The 26322-nt window shown below is 40.0% G+C and overlaps 1 protein-coding gene and 2 non-coding genes across 3 annotated transcripts; 1 reads left to right on the forward strand and 2 right to left on the reverse strand.

The window, feature by feature from the left end:
- Positions 1-433: 433 nt before the first annotated feature.
- spag17 (sperm associated antigen 17) lies at positions 434-21106 on the reverse strand. The gene is given in 48 exon segments (XM_040141544.1): positions 434-539; positions 642-806; positions 1273-1420; positions 1657-1717; positions 1887-2065; positions 2730-2890; positions 3225-3289; positions 3470-3509; positions 3690-3801; positions 4012-4105; positions 4432-4482; positions 4605-4689; positions 5015-5066; positions 5307-5420; positions 5715-5903; positions 6008-6141; positions 6549-6679; positions 6980-7119; positions 7363-7548; positions 7825-8517; positions 8794-8948; positions 9087-9201; positions 9371-9534; positions 10059-10167; positions 10434-10591; positions 10831-10941; positions 11130-11261; positions 11645-11759; positions 11910-12170; positions 12599-12669; positions 12755-12864; positions 13052-13203; positions 13668-13784; positions 13884-13921; positions 14084-14296; positions 14489-14639; positions 14801-14905; positions 16152-16352; positions 16739-16857; positions 17032-17107; positions 17790-17936; positions 18177-18352; positions 18563-18772; positions 19052-19220; positions 19519-19647; positions 19877-19936; positions 20143-20283; positions 20996-21106. Coding segments are annotated over 48 exon segments (6645 nt in total). The 3' UTR covers positions 434-510.
- On the reverse strand, positions 15909-15979 carry trnag-gcc. The gene has a single exon. It is a non-coding gene; the product is annotated as a tRNA-Gly (tRNA).
- trnam-cau lies at positions 17553-17624 on the forward strand. The gene has a single exon. It is a non-coding gene; the product is annotated as a tRNA-Met (tRNA).
- Positions 21107-26322: the final 5216 nt, after the last annotated feature.

Below are 26322 nucleotides of genomic sequence, written 5' to 3' on the forward strand. Positions count from 1 at the left end.
ATTACGATAATGACAGCGAGGTTGACTAACATCATTTGGCTTTGTTTGGTCATGGTTGCACCTTGCGTTGGGTCTCCGTTGACGTCATGTACCAACTTCCCCACCCCCATCTATTCACCTGAGCACACACACACACACACACACACACACACACACACACACACACAACCGCGAGTCTCCCATGTAGAGAAGGACAGTAACACACACTCAGGGGCAGGCATCCACATCCTGCCAAATTAGCCGAATTAATATGGCTCCAGGATTTATCAAGATGCCTTAAGAAAACACTCACACACACACACAGATTAAATATGTTTAAACACAAAAGCCTAAAATTCACTTGCTACAATTACTTCAGCGTTAATAAAGATTTTATTTCGAAGAAAATATCAAAATCCATTAAAACATTTCCCTTTTGTGGAATAAAATAGAAGCATGCGGTATGATGATAATGGAATGAAGACTTTTATAATGTGAAAGCTGATTGAAGAGGATGGTTTTGTGTATTCCTCATCGACTGGTGGCGCGATTAGGATGTCCTGAAATTTACAAACAAAAATAGGCTCAGTAATACTCTTTTACGAATACACTCTTTTGAAAGATGCGAGTTATTCGTTAACTTCTTGTTTCAAGACACCAACCTTTTTTTGCTGCAGGACTGGCCAGGAGGGTATTGGGTCGCCTTTGTTTGACTGCCTGGCCAACTGGGAGGCTGGGAGCCACTTCAGGTACCCTGGAGCCTTTCTTTTTGTGTGCACTGGTGTGGTCCTTGAGCCAAACTTCATATAACCTCTCAGAAAGGATGGGTGAATTTGTTTAAGGACCAATATCACTGTATGTTTCCTCTATACATACCTGTCTGAGCAACTCACACTTGTTGAATCTGTGGAAATTAAAAATTAAACTACATTTTATCTTCAATTAAACATGAATTATTTCCATTTCCTTCCTCTGAAGAAATCTGATTATCTCTATTCTGTCACTAGTTGTTAAGCCTGCCTGAGTCTTGACCCTTATGTCAGTGCTGTGAACATTTATTTTAAAAATCTGAAAACAAGGCTGGAATATGAGCCAGACTACATGAAGGTATGCTGAAATGTGATTTCATAAAGTATTTGCACACGGATATTTAGTAAGGACAATGCAAGCAGGCTGAATAGTAGCTGATTTGTATCATGGACAACAAACTGAAAGTTTGCAAAAGTGGACAACAAACTGAAAGTTTGCAAAAGTTTGCAAAGTAAAGCATTTCGCGAGGTGTTCAAAGGATATTAGCAGTGACAGGCAGGTAGAGGATGTCTGTCTCAGTGCGGATGATAATATCCTGGGAGATGTAATTTTTTGGCTCAACCTCTCCTGCTTGGGTTGTACACATGGCAAACAGCTGAACCTGCAGATTGGCCTGCAAACCGGCAGCCACCTTGACAGACACACAGTACACAGCATATGTGGTTTGTTGTCATTACCAATACAAGCATCACCTCAACAACTAAGGGGGAGATGATAACTTTTCCTCACTAAGATAAAATATGTATCTTTAAAAATGTAAATCATACTTAATATTTATAAATCCAATATAAGGTAATTTGTAAAAAAGCTAATTCAAATATAAAGACAAACGTGTACTGTAATCATAACATCCAGATGGAAACTTACAGGCCCAGGATTGTAGATGACCCGGAGGCCTGTAGCAAGCGGAGGCTGTTTCACATGGAACCTGGCAGAGAACCAGATCAAAATAAACCACGAATAGTTACAGGTCAAAGTTTTCCCTTTGGACTTGAAAGTGCCCCACAAATTGCCCGTACCTATCTGAAGTCTAGAACTGCCTGTGTATTTATTTATTCACACATCCATCAACCCATCATCTGGATCATCATCCCTACCTGCAGGTGTCAACACCCACGTTCTTCATCACCACAGTAACGGTCGAGGAGGTGCCCTCTTGCAGTGTGCCAAAGTCAACACCGGACGGACGGAGCTGGAAGCCCCTCACTACAACATTTGGATCAGTCAGAGAAATCGTTCGACACTTCCTCCTCACTGGCTCTTCCACTGATAGGAACTGGAATAAGGGCCACGGACAGAGTGATGTGTGAATTCTTGCGTGAACAGTATTTTTGTGACAGTGATAGAGAGAGAAGCACATGTACAGTACATGGTATTTCAGGAACCCATATTTTTTGATAATTGCATGATTACAGGATACTGACGGCAAGACTGAGTGTGAAATAAGTGAATTCTTCAAACATGTTCTACAGTGGTATATCACCACCTCAAGATGTCGCTGTAGGATAATTTATAATATTCATAGGTAAAAAGTCAAACCTATGCATGTCAACTGGATACAGCACACTTATAAACATAATTTTATTACTTAATTTTCCTCTTAATTGACAAGGTACACTTATACTTTTTTCACTTTTTTTATTGGGGAAAGTATTACTGATTAGTAAAAATATGATCCTTTGATTGATACATTATTTAAGGCATTTTAAACATAAGACAAGTGATAAAGGAACACTTGATTGCCATATTTGTGACATAAACCTTTTCACTTAATTAGCTGTGTAATGAAAATCAAATGTGTAATCATGTGAATTTAGTCAAACACAGGTGATCTGTTGAATAAGGGTTTTAAAAGAGATTTTTGTTAGGGAAGTTTTTACATGTAGTGATATATTACAGATTTTTTATTTCTAAATGCATGTGTCTAAAAGTTTGTGTACCTGTTGATTTGGTACACTGCAGGTTTTAGAACTGAGGATGGAGGTTGGCAGTCTGACTTTAGTCCTCCTGGGCCTTCCAGTCACATCCAGCTGGACTGATTTATATGGCCCTGATGAACCCCTCAGACCCCTTTCATCTGGCATGGACACACACAAGGACATGGTCATTCACTCATTCTTTGGGATCATGACCAACAGCCTCAAACTGAACAGAAAAGTATGTTTTACCAGTATTGTATGTCTTTGTATCATGCCCCCAAGAGATGGGACAGGTGTAATGTACTCTCTTGCCTGATGATGCCTTAAATAGAATTCAGACTATGCCCTAAAATGTCCCAGCAATATTCAGTGTAGTCCCTGATTGATTATACTACTCCTCGACAATCTGTTTTTAGCTAATCTGAAAATAGTCTGGCATTTGACACATTATTGGTTTGGTCTCTGATTAGTGGATTCATTTAAACGTAAAGCAAAAGAGAAGGGTAAGGAGCAAACCAGCAGTCTGAGGTGTGGGGTTAGTGGGTCTCTTCTGAGGCATCCTTTCACTTCCTGCTACATGACTAAGAGCAAAACACCAGATGTTAAGCACTGTCACAACAGCAATTGTAAACATAAACTAGACAAGCAATTAATGAAATAAAAATCAACAGATATAGATTGAAGTTTTGTCATCTACTACAACTAAGTGATAACCTAAATTGAACACAGGGAAACAGTTCTTAACATCCTTTTATTATTACCTTGCTGACTGAGAGGGTGTTGGGTTTAAGGGTCGTGGAGCTGCAGTTACAAACACAAATACATATTATACAGTATGCATGTTAATCAAATCTAGAACGTTTTTAGAAAATTGAGTTTAATCCAGCCTCAGTTTCATCGTACTGATTCCCAACAGGAAACCCTTTAAAATGAGTTTCATCTTAGTAGCTCCTAGTAAATACTGACAGTATAATAACTGACTGTTCTCTTGTGGCGCTTCTCTCAGAAAGGCCTCAGCACTGACTGACTTGGGGATCGGAGGGAGATCTGTAAATAGACTCCTCATGGCTGGTGTTTGGTGCTGTAGCAGATTCTGAAAAACAAGACATGATGCCGTGTTTCTTACTTTACATTGTGTATTTCTCTATATAAATTCAGAAATGGTTAACAATCAGTGTTTGTGTTCAGACTTATGGATTTCATCATAAAAATTCTGACTCACAATAATTCAAGAAAGTGTAGTTAAGCATATATATGTATATATATATATATATATAAAAATAAAAGTAAACACATACAGTACCTGATATATTGGCATATTTTCTGGGTGGAAATAAGGAACAATGTTCTTCCTTCTCAGAGCCACTCTACAAGCCTTCTCCTCACAAATCTCCTGTCTTAAGTATATATGCATGCAGGGAAAATTACCAATGAGTGGATGGCTCCTAGTAGAAATTGAATGCACTTGTCACGGTGGTAGTGCCATAATTTCCCATGTCCATTATCTATCCTGCGACACTCTTTTAGTACTAATGCAGTAGCTGTAGATGCTGTAGCTTTGTTCCAAATATTTCCCTTCAAAAGGACATATACAGCAGCAGCCATACAGAAAATTAGGGGCCACAATTAACACACACCAGTGTGACTGCTGACTTTAACTTGATGAAGCTACTAAATTTCAAGGTAACGGTTAATTTTTATTTACCTTTACCTTTATATTTACCTGTATTGTGCAAGTCTTTCAGTCCATTTTGACTCCTTTCCTTTAGTAAAACTGGACAGAAGAGGGGGTTTAAAAGGATATTAATACAGTTTAAAACTTTTTAAAACTCTGGAAATGTCACTTTAGAGAGTGTTACATTAAATATTCATGTGTTCCATTTCAATCTGTCTTACCTGTCATTAGCTACTATGGCTGTGGAAACATCGGACTGCTCAACTTGGGCTCCAACACCTTGGCTGTACAGACTGCCTATGTCCTCTGTGAATGCACCCAGAGGAAATTACAAGCACTCTCTGTGACTCACACTACTCAAGTCAAACTATTAAGAATATAACTTGACTCAACAACACCTCATCTTCACTTCAATTTTATAAAAATTAAATAATTAATTGTCATCAAACAACTTTTTGATAATATATGATAATATATATGATTACATATAATTGGTAACAATAGTCTGGCTCCAGATCCAGCTATTGCAATTTTTCACATAATATAGTTGTGATTAATAAAACTGGACAAAAAAAATGAGAATGGCAAATTTTCAAACACAACCGACACATTGCAAGAGGCTGTCACCCACCTGAAGTCCTCTTGTCAAAGCTGTGATCTGAATCCTCTTCTTCTGCGAAAGACTATAAAATACAAGATTATTTATTTTATTAAGATTGTTTAATGTTATTGTATTAGAATAACTGTTAGATTTTGTCTTAAAACTTCAACTTAGTATGAGGTTCAGAAAGATCTTCAGGAATGTCACCTTTCAGTCTGCTATACTCAATAAAAGTCACAGTAAAGACAAGCGGGAATATTCCCAATGTGCATTGTACAGTATCGTATGCTTTGTGTGCTTTTGTGTGTGTGTGTGTGCTGACCAGGTCCAGATTGAGAAGATCATTGGCATGGACACTCTCCTCCTCAGTGCGAGGGTCTTTAACTTTCCTCTCTTCTGATCGCTGCTCCCTCTCCATCAAACTCTCTATGTACTCCTACAGACAAAGCCGCATTTTAACATTTGTCAGAATCTTGTGAAAAATGTCTCTAAAAGTCACAATTTGAAGTAACAAAGTAGGATCATTTTCAGGTCCCTGTTTCAATCTAAACCAAGAGATAACGGTGCTTTAATATCATTATAACCTACTTGTTTTAGCAAAACTATCTAAACATAAAACCTTTTAGCAGAAAAAATCCCAACCTAAAAATTAAAACAGACACAAATATTGCTAGTGGGAAATATCACCACATAACCCTTTTTGAGATAAAGGATGATGGATAAGTATTGCCTTCAATCGTGTGTCTATAGAATTTTTGAGCGGCGTGGTGAATGGTCGGTGCTGATATAGTTGTCTCATCTCCAGGACTTTAGGGCAACTTCTGACCGGTTGGTGCTGTGCTGCAGACCCACCAGACCTCTCTCTCAGAGTCAGACCTCGTCCCATGTCAGTAGCAAATGGAGGACCTGGGCTCTTCTTCTAAAGTGAAGAGAAACACAAAAAGGAGGAAAGTGTCAGTGATTGGCTCTGAGTGTGTTGTTTGCCTGTGTGTACATGTATAATATGTTTATGTGTGCCAGAACCTCTACACAAGGGAAGTCATGCCAGCTGCGGTTTCTGAGGTTGGGAGGGGTAATGTCAGGGTTCTGTTTCCCTAGCATCCACTGGGACCACACACTCTGGTGACTGGGCTTTAGGATGGTAATGCCAAATTCATCTGGAACAGTCACAAGCACAAATAGAGTCATAAACTTTATGCACTCTATACATGTATGTATATATATATATATATATATACACACATATATACACACACATACATATACATATATACATATATATACATATATACATATATATATGTGTGTGTGTGTGAGTGTGTTTGTGTGTGTGTGCGTGTATGTGTGCAGAGACACACGCACACAGACACGCACATATCTATGTGTGTACACACATACACACACCATTCAGCCACAACAGGCTGATCGGTGTACCAAGATATTATGCTTTTAACTAAAACATGGCTACCTAACATAATAAAACAGTTCTTATTGAATCATCCCCTCTGAAATTCTGTTATATGAGTATTATGTTTCTTCATTTATATGATATTGAACAGTGCACCTTGTGTGTCTGGCAGTGGTTCCTTCAGCAGTGCTATGGTAGGGTCAGAGTACGCCTGGGAAAGCAGCTCTTCTACAGTTTGAGAGCTAAGGAGTTCAGTGCCTGAGCCATCCTTATGTACCAGAAACAGCCTGGAAGACAAGATACGTTCTCAAATTTTCAGGTAAACTGCTAACCATAGAAATAGTATGATCTTAATTTTTTAAGAACAATCACACAGGTTACTAATATTGTGGGATTTAGCTATTTGGCTATTTTGCAGTCATCAATTACTTGTGGCTTTTCTTTTCCAGTATTAACAATAAGAAAATAGTTCAATACTAATGAATATGTGCTCTCTTTGTGGTCATTATTATTGTAGCTTACTATTCATAAACTTTTTATGAAGTGAAAAAGCTGGTAAGCTACTGTACATGTGTATGGAAGCCCACCTCGGACAGTGCTCTCTGTGTTTTACATGAAGCTTGGCCACTTCTCTGTCCTCCTCCTCCTCTAGTTCCTCCTCATCATGTTTCAGTGGGCTTGGAGCAGGGCTGAAGTTCAGCACTGATATCTGCCCGTCGTCTAACACCTGCAACACAGTTTGTCATTGTTTCCAACACTGTGCTATAACACAGAAAGAGAGTTATTAAATGTCTGTTGTGTTTTTATTTAAGTTATTCTTTTATTTTTCAGGAGAGCTGTTTCTTGAGACTCTGAGATTATGAGGGTCTGTGTCTTAGAGATCTAATCTCTCGTTGTCTCCCAGTGCTGGTCACTTTCAAACGAATGCATCATGACACTGATACATCCTCTTATAAAACTGGTAACAGACCTGGAAGTGATTCCCATCGGGGTCTGTAATATCACAGGCCACTTTGTCCGTGTGACTCAAGGTGTAGCTTCCTGGTTGGTTTGTGGGACTGCCACCCTTTGGACAGGGGGTTACAAGTGGGTCAGATGAGTAGACAAACTTCCCGTCCCTTTGGATCCACAACAGCCCCACACTGGGTGGGAACACCTTGGATGCATGGGCATACACACACAACAAAACAAACAAACATGTAGGCAAAAGGATAAATGTGCAAATCTGTTTTTATTGATTATTCTTCATAATGGGGGTCTATCCACAAACATTCTGCAGGATTTATGTTTTACTTTGACCGTCTGCTGTTCATATCAACACTTACACTGTGGTAGACAAGCAATTATATAAATAGGCTAAAGCACCCCAGTCCAACTGTACTTCCAAAAAAAAAAAAAAAAAACTTCAACATATTTGGCATAAACCACCCACCTGATAGGCTCCTTGGTTGTCCCCAGTAATGACAGTTCCATCTGCCAAAAAGACATGAGCTGTGTGTCGCTCTGGATACATCACCACTGTGGCGCAGCCCTCCTTCTCTACCAACACCACACGCTCTTGGGTTGACACACTCCCTTTATCACGTTCACATGCACTTCTCTTACCATTCTCAGCCACAGTCTCTTCTGCAAAAATGCTCTCATCACCATTGTTACACATCCACATATTTTCAGCACACTCTCTTTCATTGCACATACGCTCACACTCACTCAACTTTCTACAAGCATCCTCCCTATCACATGCTCTCCTTGCATCGTCCCTGCTATGCTCTTCTCCAGTTTCACAAGTATCTTGGATGTGCGTGTCCCCACTGATGCAGTCCGTGCAGCGTGTGACACGCAGCGTGTGACACGTGCAGCCACATACACATTCAGAAGTGGCTTTAAGAGTCACACTTTCAGGCTGCTCCCCTGGAAAGGTAACAGACACAGTAACTCAGGTTAAAAATGTTCTTATGGAAGGCAAGTGTTGAATACAGTGTGTATGCACTGTCTGCTGGTCACCTGTGTTTGGTGGTCTATCTTGGTAGAGACTGGTGATCCTGGTTCCATCTGCATGTTCTACACTTAGAGATCCATCGGGGTTCTGGACAGAAACCACCAGATCCTCCCGGCTCAGCATTATCTGACACAACAACACATACAAAGCTAGAAAATTCACTTATAACAATTATTACGGAATTTCCGAATAGGACCTGTGTTTTTATCTCACACTTTGAGATGCTTGGAGAATGTCAAAATATTGAAATTTGGAAACAGCAACTCTGCTCCCGAGTATGTTTACTGTAAGTCCTTAACATCAAAATTTCATGTGACAAATTAATAGTGATACCCTGAAAACACGTCACTGTTGAGACAACTGGACCTGTTTGTAATGTCAGGAGTAATGCTACACTCTTACCTCATGGGTGATGGGATCTGTAGCCTTGAAGGTGAGAAGAGGTGTGGTGGGTATGTGTTTATGTGTGGTCCCCACGGTGCAAATGCGAGCTCCAGAGGGAGTCGTAGTTAGCCAACACCCTCTTTGAGCATCAACTGCCTTCTCTGAGCTCTGTTCTGCACAGACAAACAGACAGAATGGCGCTGTCAGTCACTGAAAGTGATACTTAATTACCCTCACAGCAGGGAGCAGGCATCACACGGCATTAGATGGTAGAGAGCACTGTTTTAGATTCGCTAGCACCGCATTCTAACCTTTCTTGCTGTCCTCAGCTTCGTGGGGAGTGTTTTCCTCCTCAACCTCAGAGTCAGGCACCCACACTGGACCACAATCCTGGCTGAAACTGACTGAGCCATCTGCAAACAGAACCTATGGTACAGACAGATGAAACTACTGATTTGTGTGTCTGTGTGGGTATACTGTCATAGGAATTCTTGATGTTGCAATTCTGTCTGTACTAACTACCCTTAACCAGCTGTACTATATATTTTTTAGTATGCGCGCCTTTATATGAGTATGTTTGTGTGCGTATGTGTACCTCTGCAGACTTGTCTCTCATGTAACAGATCACAGTCCCCTGGCTGGTGACAATGCGGGACAGTTCTTTTGAGAGGGAGGGGTCCTGAAGCTGCCTCACCTCTCCCCTACCATGGAGAGGAAAGCTCTGTCTCACCAGCATACCCTGCTCCTCTGAGGACACTCCTGGAAACACAAATTATTTGATAAATAATCGAGACTGAATATGTCTTTAGAGTCATCAATGGGAATATAGCAGTTATGGAATATCATGCTCAAATTTTAAGCAGGACACATTAATTTTGTTACAAACTTCTTCCTGTGGTAGTTAGACTCTTTTGTAGACTTCAAACAAAGCGGCAAGGTCCTCTTCTGCCAAAGTGTATGAGCAGGTAAATTTAAGCGTGGGAGATATTCAAATTTATTATATCAGAATAAACCCCTTAAGACTTATCCTTTCTTTTTTATGGGGTCCCAAAATGTACATATGAGTGTATAAGGGCCGATGTGATGGTTCAGACAGTTACGCTGCTCTGCTGATGAGTTCTGTGATATACTGCAGTCATTCCAGGGATGCAATTTAGTGACTCGTTCACTTGATTGTTATTCTCACCTCAAAGCACACAAGCATTTTGTAAGAATGTGAGGATATACACAACTGTGAATGAGTGTCTATAAACCGTACATTCCCAAGAAAGTGTATCACTGACCTTGAGAATCCTCTCTCAGAAACTGTAGCATTAGGCCAGTAGGAAGAGACAGATTGAGACTGTTGAATGGACTTGATGGCAATGCTGGTTGGCCTTCACACACCTTAGACTACAAACAAATATATGATGGTTTATACAATTCCATACTGTAGTTTTACAATAACAATATATACAACAATATCTTTTGTGGTTAAGATTTTCTGTGTGTGTGTGTGTGTGTGTGTGTGTGTGTGTGTGTGTGTGTGTGTGTGTGTGTGTGTGTGTGTGTGTGTGTGTGTGTGTGTTTGTGTGTGTGTGTGTGTGTGTGTTTATTTATGCACACACGCCTCTACACAATTATGTATTCTTTTGCATATCTATGCAAGTTTGTGAAACCTGGGACTCCTGAGGTCTTTTCTGGCTGGATGGCGTGTGTGTCCTGGAGGGAACTGAATCCAGGTCCATTCCCTTGGAGCGCTGGGTGGAGGAGGAGAGAGGGATGGGGACAGGGTTGGAGGCCTCTGTGATCCCCCTTTCTGTTTCCTGGGGGCTCACTAGAACATTACCAAACAGAAACACTATTATAACTGCTTAATCTGTTTACAAGATTCAAATTTGTCCCCTCCAACCATAGTGATAAGAACATCTTCAACACTGAAATTATTAGCATATTAGCATTTGCAATTATGAGCATATTCATAACTGTTTTCAACTTTAAGTAAAGATTGAAATTCTTATATATTAATTAAAACTTCACAAAGGCTGAAAATCTTATGTGTTTTAAGTTTAATACCTATGTATTCTCCTGTGGGACCATAGAAACTGTATGACAGTTGGATTCCATTGTTTAGCACTGCTGACAGGGAGCCCTGCTTTACTCTTTTCATCTCCACAGGCTCTGACACTGGAAAGGATGCACACACAGAAACACTCACAGGTCATTGTAGTTTGTTGATCATTATTATCCACTAAATAACTTTGCAAGGATGGATAAAAAGAGTCCCAAAATTACAAAACAGGTTTTCATGTAGCCACCTGTTATCTCTCTGGACTCAGGATGCTTAATGCCTGTATTATGTCCAGCATCGTTACCTTTACAGTCTTCCTTTTTGTCATGGGTTTCTTTGTCATTGGGCTGAGGGGGAGGATCAATAACAACTTGGTTGATGTGTGTGTAGAAGTGATGTCCATCCTTCTTGATAGCCAGTTTCGTTAACGTGGAACCTGGATTGAAAACAGCACAAAATGCACATGCATGTCATAAAAATCACACAAAGCACCTGTCCACACCATTAGGTGTCAATGAGGAATAACTGGGCTTCACTTTGTTTTTTATTGGTTCATTGACACAGTTTCCTAAAAATGGAGCACATCACTGCTTTCCACATTTATTTCCTGTATTACACAGACATGGCTGCAGAAGGGAGAGAAATAATGAGGGAATAGTTAAGCTATGCACATCATCTCACACCATCGAGGTTGTTTTCTGTTATGTTTCCTGATTTGACAGTGGCTTGATTTTGCTTGAATGTAAGCACTTTTGTTGCGCTTTTAAAAGCACCTGAAAATTCAGAGCATTCTCTACAACCTCAGCTTTGTCTCTATACCTTCAACATAGCTGACATTCTCCACAGTGATGTGTCCTCCATCTGAGGGGAAAAGGTACTGGAGGCGACCTGACACGTGGATCAACTTCCCATCCATGCTGTAGCCTCTGAAACCCTACACATCACAAATAAACAGCCACACAAACATAGTGATGTATTACTTGTAGGTAGACATAACTGATCATCTACTATCTCTGTCCTGCTGTTTATTTTCTAATGCAAACATAAACTCAGCTGATTAATGGTTTTCTGTGTGTACCCTCACATTGAAGTGCTCCTCTGTCTGATGCTGGTCTCTGTTTTCTTCCACAGGGGGTACAGTGGTAGCAATGGACTCTCGAGGAGTCTTGGCTGGGCTGCCTGGTGTCTCTGCTTTGCTCTTTTTGCCACCTGACAAAGTTTTACTTTTCTTATTGTTCGTCGCCCTAGCCTCCTCCTTCAGCTGCTTGTCTTTCGGTGTACTTTCCTTCTTTGATTTCTTGGCCATCTCCTCTTCCTTTCGCTGCTCCTGCTCCAACTTCCAGGCCTGTAACATCATGCACACAGTAATATAAACTACAGTCAAAGTGTGAGGGATTACAAAGTACTGATCAAGCTGTGGAGACTTTGGACGAGGTCAGTTTGGCCCTGTTCTATTTGTAGTAGAAAACTAATAATCTCAACAAATCTTTAGAGAGAGGGAAAATTATGACTCTTGCGATATTCTGTGTGAACTGCAATGATGTCATGAAGATATATTATATGTGATTAGTGATGAAGACTTTTGACTACTGGACCATGTGACTAAAATAGATGTTAACATGGCTGAAGTAAAATATGATATTTCACGCTTCTCTGTGATCATTCAGGGAGGCATACATGCGAAGGAAACTCTGTTATTGAATTCTACTTTAATTTGTTAAGGTGATTACAGCTTCCCCATGAGTGAGTGTTCATGCTTTAGCTGGTACTGACTTTAAGGGAGTCTTTTCTGATGACCGGCTCAAAAGTGTCCTCCTCTTCTGCAGAATCTGTAGCCTTTTCGTCTATTTCAGGAACAAAACAACATTATATTTGTTTGGTGGTAAGTACAGACTCATTGCCAGAGCTTTATGTTGACAGCCACAATACCTCTTGGAGACTCAGCACGGCTGAGATTTCTGAGTTCCATTTCCTCTCTCTTTAATTCCTCTTCTCTTGTCCAATCCAAAATGATATTGGCGACATGCTCCAGATACTTCCTATCAAAAACATAACAACAGAGCTTTGAAGTCTATGTAACACTCCACATATTCGCAATTCCATTAGTCAGGTTATATAGGCTACCGAGTTGGTTTTTGTTGTTCTACATTCTCACACAAAAAAAACATAGTACTAGGGATCTTCTGTGAGAATAAAACACCTGACAATGAGAACTTCCATTCTAACCTGAACCTGACATCAGTGTGAAGGGCTACATCCCATAACTCCTTGCACTGGCAATGGGGACTCCTGGGATTGTGGCAAAAAATGTACAAGATGTTGTTGTGTCCTCTGAAGGTGTCCAAGCAGCGGTATTCTTCTGAAGCTAACTGGAGTACCTATGCATAAAACATAAAAAAAACATCTAAATTATATAAGTCAAATCGTGCAAATGTAAAGTGGAATTGGGAGATTTCAGTCCAAAAAGGAATGTTTTTAGCTAAAATAAGTTAATTTTCTGACTTATAACATGAAAGTTTGTTTTAAAACCCATGATGGTAGAGTTTGTCTTTTTTCCTTAATTCCTGAGGTGAACAACATGCTGCTGCTGTGTATAACCTTAAGTGTGTGTTGTTTGAAATATAATTAAATCTTTCACTTAACTCAATTCCTGTGGCTTTTCACATTAAAAGTCTCCACCAAAGAGAACTCAGCATTTAACATGAAATTACCACTGTATGTCTAACCCGATAGCTATAGTGGTGCTTTAACATGCATTAAATTCAATTAGATTAGCACAAATAAGGCAGGCAACACACATGGCAGGTACAACTGTTTCCTCATGCTGACAGAGACTGTTCACCTGTGGGAAGACAGAAGCATCGTGGTGCTCAGCATAGTGCCAGTCAAACAGAGATCTCAGCCTACAACTCTGAATGTCAGATAGGCCCAGATGGCTACACACTCTCCCACTGAACTGCTGGAGAAAAAAACAAACATGCAATATTATTGGGAGGAAAATCAGAAAAAATGCTCTTTTTTTATTTAAGCAGTAAGAATAAGAAGACATAAATAATACCTCAGTGTTACCAGGGTCCTCAGTGAGAAATGTTGGACCTATAGTTGAAATAAATGATGAGGCATGGCAGTAAAGTTGAATAGTGTCGCACATACAGCTGGCAATCAAGTTTCTTAAGTTAGTTATACCTTTAAATGTACTGTATGTGAGACAATGTCACAACATCACAGTGACTGGATTAACTAACAAAGGTAACACACCTTTAATCCGTAGATTATGAAGCTGCTGTTTAGCGTAGGATAATGGGTTGTCCCAGGGGATTATTCTGGGTGTCTGCTGCTGTGCTGGTTCCAGTGTTCCCAGTGGTCCTGCAGCATTCAGTAGTACACCATTTTGGTCCACCTTGGTCAGTGGCATAGTCTCAAACACACTTTGATGAAGCAGACGCTCCACCTCAGGCCATGACACAACATCTGCAGTATATCATCACACCATAACTTAATTTGCAAACCAACCGATCAAGAGCTTTTCCCAGAAAACCAAGACTGACCAACAATTTCTAAGCAATTGTTTGGATTGATACAGTTGAAAAACATTACATGATGTTTCCAAATCTCAGCAAAAAAGCTACTAGGTGGGTGCCTTTGGCAGTTTCTGACCCTGACCATTTGTGCAGTAGTGTTGAAGCTGCTGTTTGACTGCCATCCAGTGGGAGTTGCTCTTTCTCGGATTAGCTACCGAATGGATCAACTCCCACGCTGGAGACAGCTTCACCATGGACAACTCCACCTCTCCTGGATCAAAACCCTGAACAGCCTATAAGGAAGTAATGTACGTACACAAACACAAAGTATATAAACACATTTCTGGTCCGAAGATGAAAATAAGCACAAAATACAATTGAGATTACATTAAGTACAGAGTATTCTTTTGTCAATCAATTTTATACAATTGTAAACAGAAAAAAATCTACTCACGCTGATGTCCCTCAAGCGCAGTGCCCTCTCATCGTGGTGTTTGATAATCAAAGGGTGCTCTGACTTCTTCTGAGTGTCCTCTGCTCCAAACTTCTCTACTAGCCTCTGATACAGAAGACAGAAGAGAATAAAATAAAGAAAAATTAGCTAATTATTTCAATCTGTTTAGAGTGTGTTTCAAAAATCCAGAGTCCTTCTCAATCCTCTAAGAGTTTTACAGTTCCAATAAAACAATAATTCTCACTCACCATACCTACATATCTGGGGAGATATGAGATTACATTGGAGACCAGAGATTGTGTGTATTGGGCAGACAAGTTGAAGAAAGTAAAATATACGATGTAATTTCTGTCATTATCCATTCATCATAGTAAGGAAATTGTAATGAAGACAACAACAAAAAAAGCCAAAGAAATCACACCTAGGATTCACATCAGAACCATTATTCCTTTTAAAGTAATAGTTGGTGTTCCAACATTTATAACATTTTATTTTGTAAATTTTGTAGCATGGTGTGACTGCATTGTGCATGATTATGGCACCATCTGCTGGACTTACATTGTATGTATTTGTGGCCAAGCTAAACTGCAGTTTTTGTAGTTAATGTGCTAGTATGCAATAAAACATACTTCTCTTGAAAGCTTTCAACGTATGTATAATTTCTGTGTATGTAAGTTTGAAATTCTCTCGTGTTTACAGTACTGTTATTTGGATTCTATTTTATTGGAGTGAACACATTAAATGCAAACATTCATAAAGAAGGGTTCCCTAATGTTTTATAAAGAATTCAATCACTAAAATGTATGTCTCATGTTTAATTTCATGTTCTTAAAACTCTTTATGGTGGAAAAAAAAAAACAGAAAACGAAAGAGGAGATCAATTTCCTCTCATATGCTTTCCGCCAGTATGTCACCTTCCCCCTTCCATCCCACATCTCAGCCCCCCTTCTCTGTGTGTGCTGCAGCAACACCCCTCCTAGCATGACGGAAGAGCTGATGGGGATTGGCTCTGTGCTCCGTGCGCCTGCAACACGCCCTCCCCACTGAAATACAAGCCACCCTATTTCTTCTCATTGCTTCACAGGCCCCTCCTGCATAAAATGGTTGCTGCATTGGCCGGGAATCGAACCCGGGCCTCCCGCGTGGCAGGCGAGAATTCTACCACTGAACCACCAATGCTGCATATGGTGCTCACACTGATAACTGACATTTTGTTATTTTTATGAGAAAACAAGTAAAACCGATTTGTTTTTCACTTTGTGTCTTTCAGTTCTGTTGGCTTATATGCAGTACATGTAAAACTGTTCATTTCTCAGGTTGTGTGTGTAGTTTGGCGTTACGCTCATTATACCTTCTTGTCTTCCTCATTCTGTACTATAGTCAGCAGGCTATTTAACATGTGGCTCCTCTCCTTTTCTGTGTGTGCCAGAGGCAGGAAGCTCTGGAGCATGTAGCTGACCAGCTGATAGTCTAACCAGGCACCATCATCAGGTTTGGGCTTCTCAGTCACATGGGACTGCATTGAGACAGACTGCTCTGTGGAAATCACCACCTAGAGACACAAATACACAAATATGGGAAAAATTGGGTTTAACCAACAATCCACTATTTGGGATCGTAAATGGAAAAAAAAGAAGAAAAAAAAAGCCCTTCCTATCAGTCTTATTCACAAACAGGCTGCAACAGAGACAAATTATTAATTCCCTTCTTTGATATAATGCCTGAGGAAATGCTATTTAAACCAATGTATTTAGTCCATCGTTACAACAGTCACAAAAAAAACGCATCTGCTGACTGTATTACCCACCAAGTGCTGACCTCAATTACAAGTAATGAAGGAATAATTTAAAACCTTCTAAATCTTGGTCTGGCCACACTTACGTTCAAACTCACAATAGACACACACACAGACACACGCATGTACATACACAGACAGACCTGTTCCAGCATACAGTGCAAGATAAGGGGCACTGAGCAAGCTTCAGGTGGAACCAAGCTGAGTAGGTTGCTATAGTAACGCATGTCCACATCTGTAGAGAGAGGAGGCAGCACAGTCTCTGTCGACAAAGAAGAGAGGATAGAAAAGAAATAAGGTTAGTTTGTCATCATAGTCAGAGTTTTTAATTCAAACACACAGACACACACACACACACACACACACACAGACACACAAACATATACACACACAGGCATATCCCAAAAGTACATGAGAGGCAAGAGAAAGGTTTTACCTTGGTCTGGTGGGCTTTCCTCCCGCACTGACTTCTTCTTAGAGCGTGGAGTTCTGGGGAGAGGACTTGGCACAACCTGGCAAGAAAAACACACAAAGTAATAAGGTTTGATATATTGAAACTACACTCCCAATATCCAGCCAACTGATTACTGTTCACTGGGCAGGTTATAACTATTCTTTGGTGTCAGCATATGTTGTAGAAGAGCTGATGATACTGTACTTCATACTGTATAAAAATGACTACTCTTGGCAATAATTTCATGCAAAAATCACTATGAAGGTCATGGTGGACAGTGCTGCTATTGCAGTCAACTTGGAAGATATGATCAGTAGCCCTGAATTTCTGTAGCAGAGCTGAAACAATTAGTTTTTAAGTCAAATAAGATCATGGTGTCAGTGTTACTACCACTGAATATCGTCTTGTGCACAGAGGCTTTACAGCTACCCTCGTGGCCTACTGGATAAGGCACTGGCCTGATAAGCCAGGCATTTTGGGTTTAAGTCTCAGCTGAATTGTGTAGCAGAGTGGCGCAGCGGAAGCGTGCTGGGCCCATAACCCAGAGGTCGATGGATCGAAACCATCCTCTGCTATGCCAAGACTTTTACAAGGAAACTGAATATCTCTGAGTTTTGGACCATGGCTTGAACAAAACAAGATATCTGAAGATATAAACTTTGGTTGAGGGAACATTTAACAGGCAGTTTTTGCAGCCCTACCATTTAGTTATACGGATTGACACTCGTGTAAAGGTGTACCTCTGTAGGCTGAAAATCCAACACAGCAACAGTGGGTACACTGATGAGTTTGATGTTGTCTTGGTAGTGCTGATGCTGCCTGCGCCAGTTCAAACAGTCATATATGAGATTGGCAACTCCATCAAAGATTCGGCTTCCCAACTCCAGCTGGACACACAGTAAAACCACACACAGATAAGGATCAAAATCGAGTCAGAAGCAATGTAAAACTGACTGAGTGGCAAACACAATGAGGCAGAGACAGTGAGAAGACTGAGCTACAGTGTGATGAAAAGGGAATAGCAAGAGGTGAGACAAAACATACAAACTGCTGAAAAAATGACAATCTTTAATATTTTATACAAGAAAATCAACAACGAGAACAGATTTACGAAACACATATCTCACCACAGCCTCAGGATCATGTGTGTGGAAGGAAGGTAAGAGATCTGGGAAAGTGTAGCTGAGCTGAGCCACATTGTGGAGCTTGGAGTCCAGTGGTGCGCTGTCTAAAACTGGTCTCAGACCTGACCAGAACAGATTCAGCTTTCTGGTCCATGCACCCTTCTCCACACCAGCTGAGTCTGTGAATTATTCATTTAATTTATTCCTAAAATGTTACAAAAAGAATGCCACCTGAACTGATATATAATAAATGTGAAAAGTAAGGGTTGCTTACTCATTATATAAAATACACTGATAAGTCTGAAACCATGTAAAAGCTGTTGTGCATTTTTGATATACCTCATTAAATGTGTAAAGAAGGAGACAAACAAATACAGAAGGTAATTTACCTGCATCTACTGGAGATGTTGTCTGGCTCTGCTCAGTGCCTTCAGAGGTATGTTCTTCCTGCGGCACCTCACAAGTTTGTTTGTGCTCTGAACTCAGTTTGATGACATTAGCTACATGTACACCTATGGCATCAAGGACCCCAATCAGGTGGGGCTGGTAGAAGCCCAGCACCAGAATGTAGTGATGAGGACCATCCTCTGGCTCATCATCTGTGCCCACACACAAATAAACACGACACAAAAAAGTATATTAGAAGTACAGTAATCAATCATGTCCAACCTCTTCTCTCTCGTACATTAAACACATAAACACTACCATTCTATGCACATATTGTAAAAGTAGGTTGTAGTCAAATGCATCTTGTGTATACATTTTCTCATTATTTTTTATATATTAAAAATCTATTCCTTCACTCATTACATTGCTATAGTTAATTAACCTTGATTTTATTTACTATTAGCACAGTTAGTTTTAATTTGAGTTTTTACCTATGAACTTAGGAGGCTCGACATCATCCCTGCGTTTGAGCTTGGTCTTCTTCTCCTTGGATTGTCCCACAGGTGAAGGCTGACTCTTTCCCTTTTTGTCAGCGACCTTGGCCCCTCCTTTGTCTTTGCCAGCGGAGGGAGGACCGGCCTTGGCCTTCTCGTCCTCAGCCTGAAACAGAAGTGGACAAAAATGACACAAAATTGCACCAAAAAACAAAAAAAACAAAAAAAACCCTGAGGAAAATGCCATTAAATCTTTTTCGCTGGTCAACTCAGGTCACACCACAGCATTGATTGAAAGCTTTTTGGCAACTAACTCTTCAATGCAGAAATATGATTCAAAAAGCGTTTATACACTTTACACTTTACACCATATTACAAATGAGACCTGAGTGGAAATTGGCTCCAGGTCAGGACTGTTACTAAATCATTAACACAGAGAATCATATATATGAAGAAACACTCACCTGCTCGGCTTCCCTCCTCTGCTTATCATTGGCTTTGATCTGAAGCAGCTGGAACTTCAGTATTTTTGCCATCAGGTCACAGGGAATCTCCTCTCCTTTATCCAGCAGCACCTTAGCAGGCTCTGTAACCTACACATACAAAGAATATAACACACAAACACAAAATAGCAATGCCAGCACACAAACATACACACGTGTACACTCACAACTAAAAAATATGAAAGCACACACAGTTTATTTTCAGACATTGGTACATTGGCCCCCAACAAAATAGGATGGATGATCCATCTTAGAGGAGTAAATTGATATAATGTAGTAGAGAATTCAAAATATTAATTCCTTACTATCCCAAACCTACCTCATAGAACATGGGAACATTGTCGGGTTTTTTTGCTTTGGGATTCCCCAGTTCATGAATCTGTAATAAAGTTGGACAGGACAAGGTTTTCAACTAACAAAATACAAGGTATTAGAGAAGCAATTTTTGGTATCTCATCAGGTAGATCAGTTGATGATGAAATAATACTCGGAGTATTCATTAAATGAGCCATTCACGCTGTAGTTAGTCGATTGAGAAATGCAACCAAATATTAATAAAAAGTATTTGAACCAAACTAAGAAGACCTTTGCAAGGGTGCGGTCCCAGGTCAACAAGGTGAAAAGTTTGCGTTGTGGTTGCTGTACGGCAAAAGCCAGAGCCCGGATCAGCTCCTCATCCTCTTGACTTCTCCCAACCACCAAAGACACACAGGCCTGCCATGAGTCCTGGAAGGGGCATTAGGACAACACGACACACCAAGAGAAATACACGCACATCAGCCATGTCAACAGCTAGAGGTTGCATGGTTACTCATCACGCTTCTCTCTACTTCCATCGCAGTTAACTGACAGGGGGACTTCCGCTGACCAAACAAACACTCCAGGGACACCGCACATCACGTGACTACTTTAGATTAGAAAGCTAAACGTTGCTCCCAGAAATATTGTCATAATGCAGCACCGACGGTGCAACTTCGCAAGTTTTGCTGGAGAGAGGTGCGTCAAGACAACCTCGAGAAAAACTAGCGCTTCCGGTTTTAACGTCTCACCTTCAAAAAAATAAAAGGTCTAAGGTTTAGCGTTGCAATTTTTACGCTTCTATTATGGTGACAAATGTTACAGGAAGTATGTTCAACGCAGTTTTCACCAAGTTATCGAGTGACCTTGTTAATGTTATTGAAGTTGTCTCAAGGAACAGTCTGGGAGATAACATATCCCAGTTTCGGGGTCCCACTTTTCTTCTACCTGAAATAGCTAAAGTAGAAACGCATGTAACATTTTAGACATGTAGCTAGTAACAGGCAACGTACCATGTGTGGCCAGGTAATAAGACCTGCACATAAGAACTCTCGGAGTTTCACTTTGTGTGATAAAAGACAAATGTTTTGAACACACTAATTAAGTTAAACCAAAGTAAGAGTTCAGTGAGATATCGAACCTCTTCAAACTGTGCTCTGGTGAGACCGGCCTCCCAGTTCTTGTTGACCACTGCGGCTCCAGCTGCTCTGGGCTTTTTGGCTGAGCCCTTTTTGGCTCCTTTTGGTGGCATCTCTACCCACTGACGATTCTCTACATTTAAAAAAGAACACGAACCATTGAAAATATTCTTACAGTTCTCAAATCGAAAATATCTTGAGTTTAAAAAACTGAACCTCTCACTCCAGCGTCGCTTGGTCCTTGTGTTGCCCCTGGCAACCGCAAGGCTACCAGTGTCAAGTGAATCAATGTATCTCTTCCTGGAAACTTTCAAAACAAAAGCAATAAGACGCACACATTTCTGTTTCAATGTGTTTGACTAAAGTAATAAAAAAATATAAAACATAATAATTATATGTCTTAAAAAGTATTTCACATTTTTGGTAAAAAAAAAAAAAAATCCCTCATCAACCACTGAACATTTCTTGTTTAGATGGAAATAATTTTTTAGGTAATTTTCGGTCTAATCTTGTAGTCATTCTTTTCTCCAGCAGATGGCAGTAGGATCCCCTGGGCTGGGAGACTCCAAACATCCTGGGTCAAAGCATTAATCTTCAAATTATGGTAATATCTTACACACTATTTCACTTTTTTTTTTTTTTTTCACACAAATTGTAATTATTATTATTATTATCTATCATCATAATAGTACACAGTGCAACCATTTCACAAGAAAGTAATCCAACAGTTGTTACCACCTGGCATTCAAAAATTAACCAAAGATTCCAACATACACACACATACTAAGACTCCCCTTTACAAGTTTAATGGCAGTAGTAGGTCCTGTCACCGAATAAAGAACTTGAGACACAAAACTGTGACTGACATTATGAAAGACAGCTGGTTTGCTTTCAGGTTTGTTTACCATTTGGTGTCATTCCATCTGTATAATGAATGATGAAACCATTTTCCACCAGATGAGCCAAGTAACAAGAAAAAGGTTAAATTATAGCAACACAAATAAGAGGAGTCTTTCATTCTAATTCAACATACCCTATGAATCTAGAGTAGAATACAAATCTATTTTGAACCATACTGAAAGACAATACAGCACAGGGGATTTAACCTTGGCCAGGTTTATTTAAAGAAAGGGAGCTTTTGAATGTTAATCAGGTGAATACTGAGGTGGAATGTAAAGATACTAAGTGAAGTGAGCAAGGGTTCATGGCCACTTCCCCACTCCTACACACTCCCAGGCAACAATTAAATGAGTGAAAACAATACATTCCCTTTCCATAATAAAAGCTTATTTGGGTTGTGCAGAGCTGGGCAATCTCAGGCAGGTATATTTGAGCCAGAAAAGATGATCCATTTAAAAATGAATGACTCATTACAATACGTACAGTGGGCCTCTGTTAACGGTGGCTGAATAACATTGAATTCATGGAATGCTTCTTGCTCTAGTCATCAGTGCTTATTTGAAAGAATGTCATGCACCACATCTCTGCACCAAAGTCATGGTGCGGCAGAGATTTCCAAATCAATCCCATTGGAGCAGTATTATCAATTGTCTTGGAGGTGGTTTCACCCAGGCAATGAGCTACTTCCACCATAAAAGGTCAAAAGTGAGACAACACCCACTTGTCAGATGCCAGAGAAATCCAAGTCTGAAGCCAGCAGTGCATTAGTTATGGAGGAGTTGTCAGCTCCCAACCTTCCAGAGGCAGCGCCTAGAAGGTCACACTCCAGCCAGATAAACACTGTAGTGACACTTAAATAACACTCAATCCACACTGCTGCAAATAGCGTAGCAACATCTCAAAATATCCAGATTTTTTTTTAGGAATACACTGCAGCTAAACATGTACATCATGTGTCTGTCAGGGCTATTTTGTTTCATTTAACGGCAGTAGTAATGGTTTTTTTAAGATACACACCCACTTGCTACTCAAACTAATGCATCTTACTCAAGATAATGTAATCTGATCAGACCAAGAAGTTCTCAATATTAATGTAAAACCAAAACTGGAAGTCAAAACATGCTTTGAGCCACTGAAATGGCAAATAAAAAATAAGACAGCATGTTATTGTCAAGGCACTACCTGTACTTTCCATGCTGTTATGCTCAGTACCTTGAAGTATCTGTGACCACATGCAGCAATCACTTCTAAATCATGTGCCTACAAACTGCTTAACACTGTATTTAGATGACGGGGGGTCTTTCAAATATCAAGTTCCTCAGCAGCTCATAAAGTATCATTTTAAGTGTTGAAGTGACTTTTATGGACAACTGGCCCAGAGGGAAAACAAAAAATAACTAGAAAAATAGTAACCCCAGTGTATTTTTATGTAGTCCATCGAATAAGTCCTTTAATAAATACTACCCATGTAAAAGGTATTAGTCATAATTGCTGTTGACACCTTGTCAGAGATGTGTTTATTCATCTCTATGGGCATTTTTGAGGCTGTAAGCTAAATGCTAAAATAAGAAGGCTGACATGCTCACACAATAACACTTCTAACATGCTGATATATAGTAAGTATGTTTACCAATGAACAAAAAGATAACCAGACTTTAATAAAATGCTAAAATATCTTACAATTTGCTTGTGTTCCTGTGTTGGGTTAAGTCTGATACACACATCTGATTGCATTGATACACTATGGGCTCTGTCCCTCAGTCTATGTAGTACTAAGGTGTTAAAGTGCTGCTTGGCAATGCAAAGTAGATTTAAAATTCCATTCATCAACATTACATCTTGCCAGCAAGAGGCGAGCATATGAAAGATTTGAGTTTCAATACGCAGAAACCGTGTGATACAAAGTCAGTAAAGAGCAAACAGCAAGCTCATGTTTACCAATCGGACCACTTGATGAGTCCAACCTTCTATGGATGGAGATCTCTTGGTGTTTGGAAGTCAGTGTATTGATTTGTTAGAGTGGCTCGTAACAATGGGCCATACCAGACAGAAAACGACAGTAGGGCACATCGAGTCGGTCTGTGATATTACGAATAAACTTATTGATCAGGTAATAAAAAGACCTGTCATATGGTGCCTCCATCAGGCAAAAATCTTACACTTTTGGCCTCCTGTTTTGTTTTCTGGTGTAAAAAGATCGTTATAATCTCAAAGAACAGCTGGCATAGCAATGATAATGCAGAACAAAAACATTATATATAATATATGTTGTTTACGTAGATTATACACAAATACTCGGACGAGAGATAAACATATCTGTATCATAAAATAAACCCAGCCCCAGTGTGACATGCATGCACCCATTGGCCAAGTTCATCAGATTTCCATCTTCCCAGAAAGAGGTTGTTCTGGAGGTCAGGAGGAAAACATGAAATCAAGCCCAGCTCATCTCTCAGGAACAAACAGGCTTCTCCAGTGACTCGGATGCCCCGTGGGGATGGAGAGGCGACTCAAAGCTGGTAAACATCTGTCGTCTGTCTTGGCTTCAGTATGTCCTCTTTAGGCAGTGAGCATGTGTGATCAGTATGATCAGGGTGATTGACTCTGCAGGTGTGGCAGGAAAGGACACTTTTCACAACATGGCACAGTCATTGTATCCCCACACTGTGCGGGGTTGAGATGAATCATCTTGACACCGCGGATCTCAAGTACCACCGACAGATTCATGAGCTTCAGTGAATGAGCTGCCAAGCTAATACAGTGCAGCTCAGATTCTTTTGGTTGCAACAGTGTGAAAAGACCTTCAGTACTTTTCCATGAGGCTTGAGGCTATTAATTATGTTGGTGTGTCCCTCGGCAAGAGCATTTGCTGCCTCTACCTTTCTTCGGACATACAGCGCAAACCATGCATGTTATGTCATATTTTAAAGGGGCTCATTGACAAAGATCCTCATAAGGCGTAGTGGGCTGCATGAAATTGGAACTTTTGGCAAAATAGTCAAGTACTGTTTTTTAAGGGATAGTTTGACATTTTGGAAAATACCCTTATTTGCTTTGGTGCCAAGAGATAGATGAGAAAAGTGATACCACTCTCATGTCTCTCCATTAAAAGCAAAGGTACAGGCAGCAGTCGGTTAGCTTAGCTTAGCATAAAGCAAAAACGGAGGCAACCAGCTAACCTGGCTGTGTCCAAAGGTGAAAAAAAATCCACCTACCAGCACCTCTAAAGCTCACTAATTAACACATTATATCTTTTTTTTTTTGACCATACAAAAACATAAGGTCAAAATGACAAGTTGAAGTTTTATGGGATGGATATGTGCCAGACTATTCCTTGGGTAGGAGCAGTGGCTTTCTCGAGTCTCCGCTGACTGCAGTGACGACAATTCTCCAAGAGGTCAGTGCTCATGGCCAAGAAACAGTCTGTTACATTGCCCCCTCCGTAGAATAGCAACTTGTTTGCACATTTATTTTTGTACGTATTACCAGGCTAGCTGCTTCCCTTGTTTTCAGTCTTTGTGCAAAGCTAAGTTAGTCATTTTCTGGCTCCAGCTTAATGGACGGGTATAGGATTTGGTATCAATCTTCTCATTTGACCTTGGCAAAAAGAGAATTGACTTTTTACCCAAAATGTTAAACTAGTCCCTTATGTGTAGACAGCCACAGTGCCATAGTTATTTCACAAAAAACAATTTCTGTGGCAAAAATGTGATTCAACATATATATGGTTTAATTTAAAATAAGTTACAAAAAGTATTCTTACTAACTTGAGATAAGCTCAATATTTTTTTTTCCAACATAAATGATAAATTATGTATCGTAATGTGTTATATGGTAAAGAATGTTGCATGTGTTCTGTACAGCACATTTTTTGATATTCAGTATACTGTAGTAGTAGGGCTAACCAGTGAGTCTGCACAGATGGATATTCACTGTGTTGTATACGTTTATAGGCTCAACAATGCAAACTTGTATTGCTGACCCACTTTAGCACAGTAAGGAGAAGGCATCAGGCCAGGCTGTGTATGTGTGACACTGGGTAAATGATCACTGGTGCTTTGTCCCTTCATTATGACGGTGATGCATCTTGCACGAGATCATGTGCTTCTGTCATTTATCTATTGTAACCATGTCAGCCTTTTCACTTGTTTGTGCCAGAATGACGGACTGTATAATTAGTAAAACTTTTATACAATCAACGTTAAGTATTTCACCATTGTGTCAGTGGCCTACTTACTTTAGCCTCTGTGTATTTACAAAGATGAGAGACTGAATTGCAGAAAAAGGTCTTGAGCACAAACATCCCACACAAGTGACAAAGTCTTTGATTCATCTGACTCATTTGTATGGCTCAAAAACCAGAGGCCCTCAGAATCACTATGGAGACACTTCCATTAAACAGAGTGAGTGAAATGTCACACAAACTCTG

Source organism: Xiphias gladius, chromosome 12 (genome assembly GCF_016859285.1).
Source record: "Xiphias gladius isolate SHS-SW01 ecotype Sanya breed wild chromosome 12, ASM1685928v1, whole genome shotgun sequence".
Lineage (NCBI taxonomy): Eukaryota > Metazoa > Chordata > Actinopteri > Istiophoriformes > Xiphiidae > Xiphias > Xiphias gladius.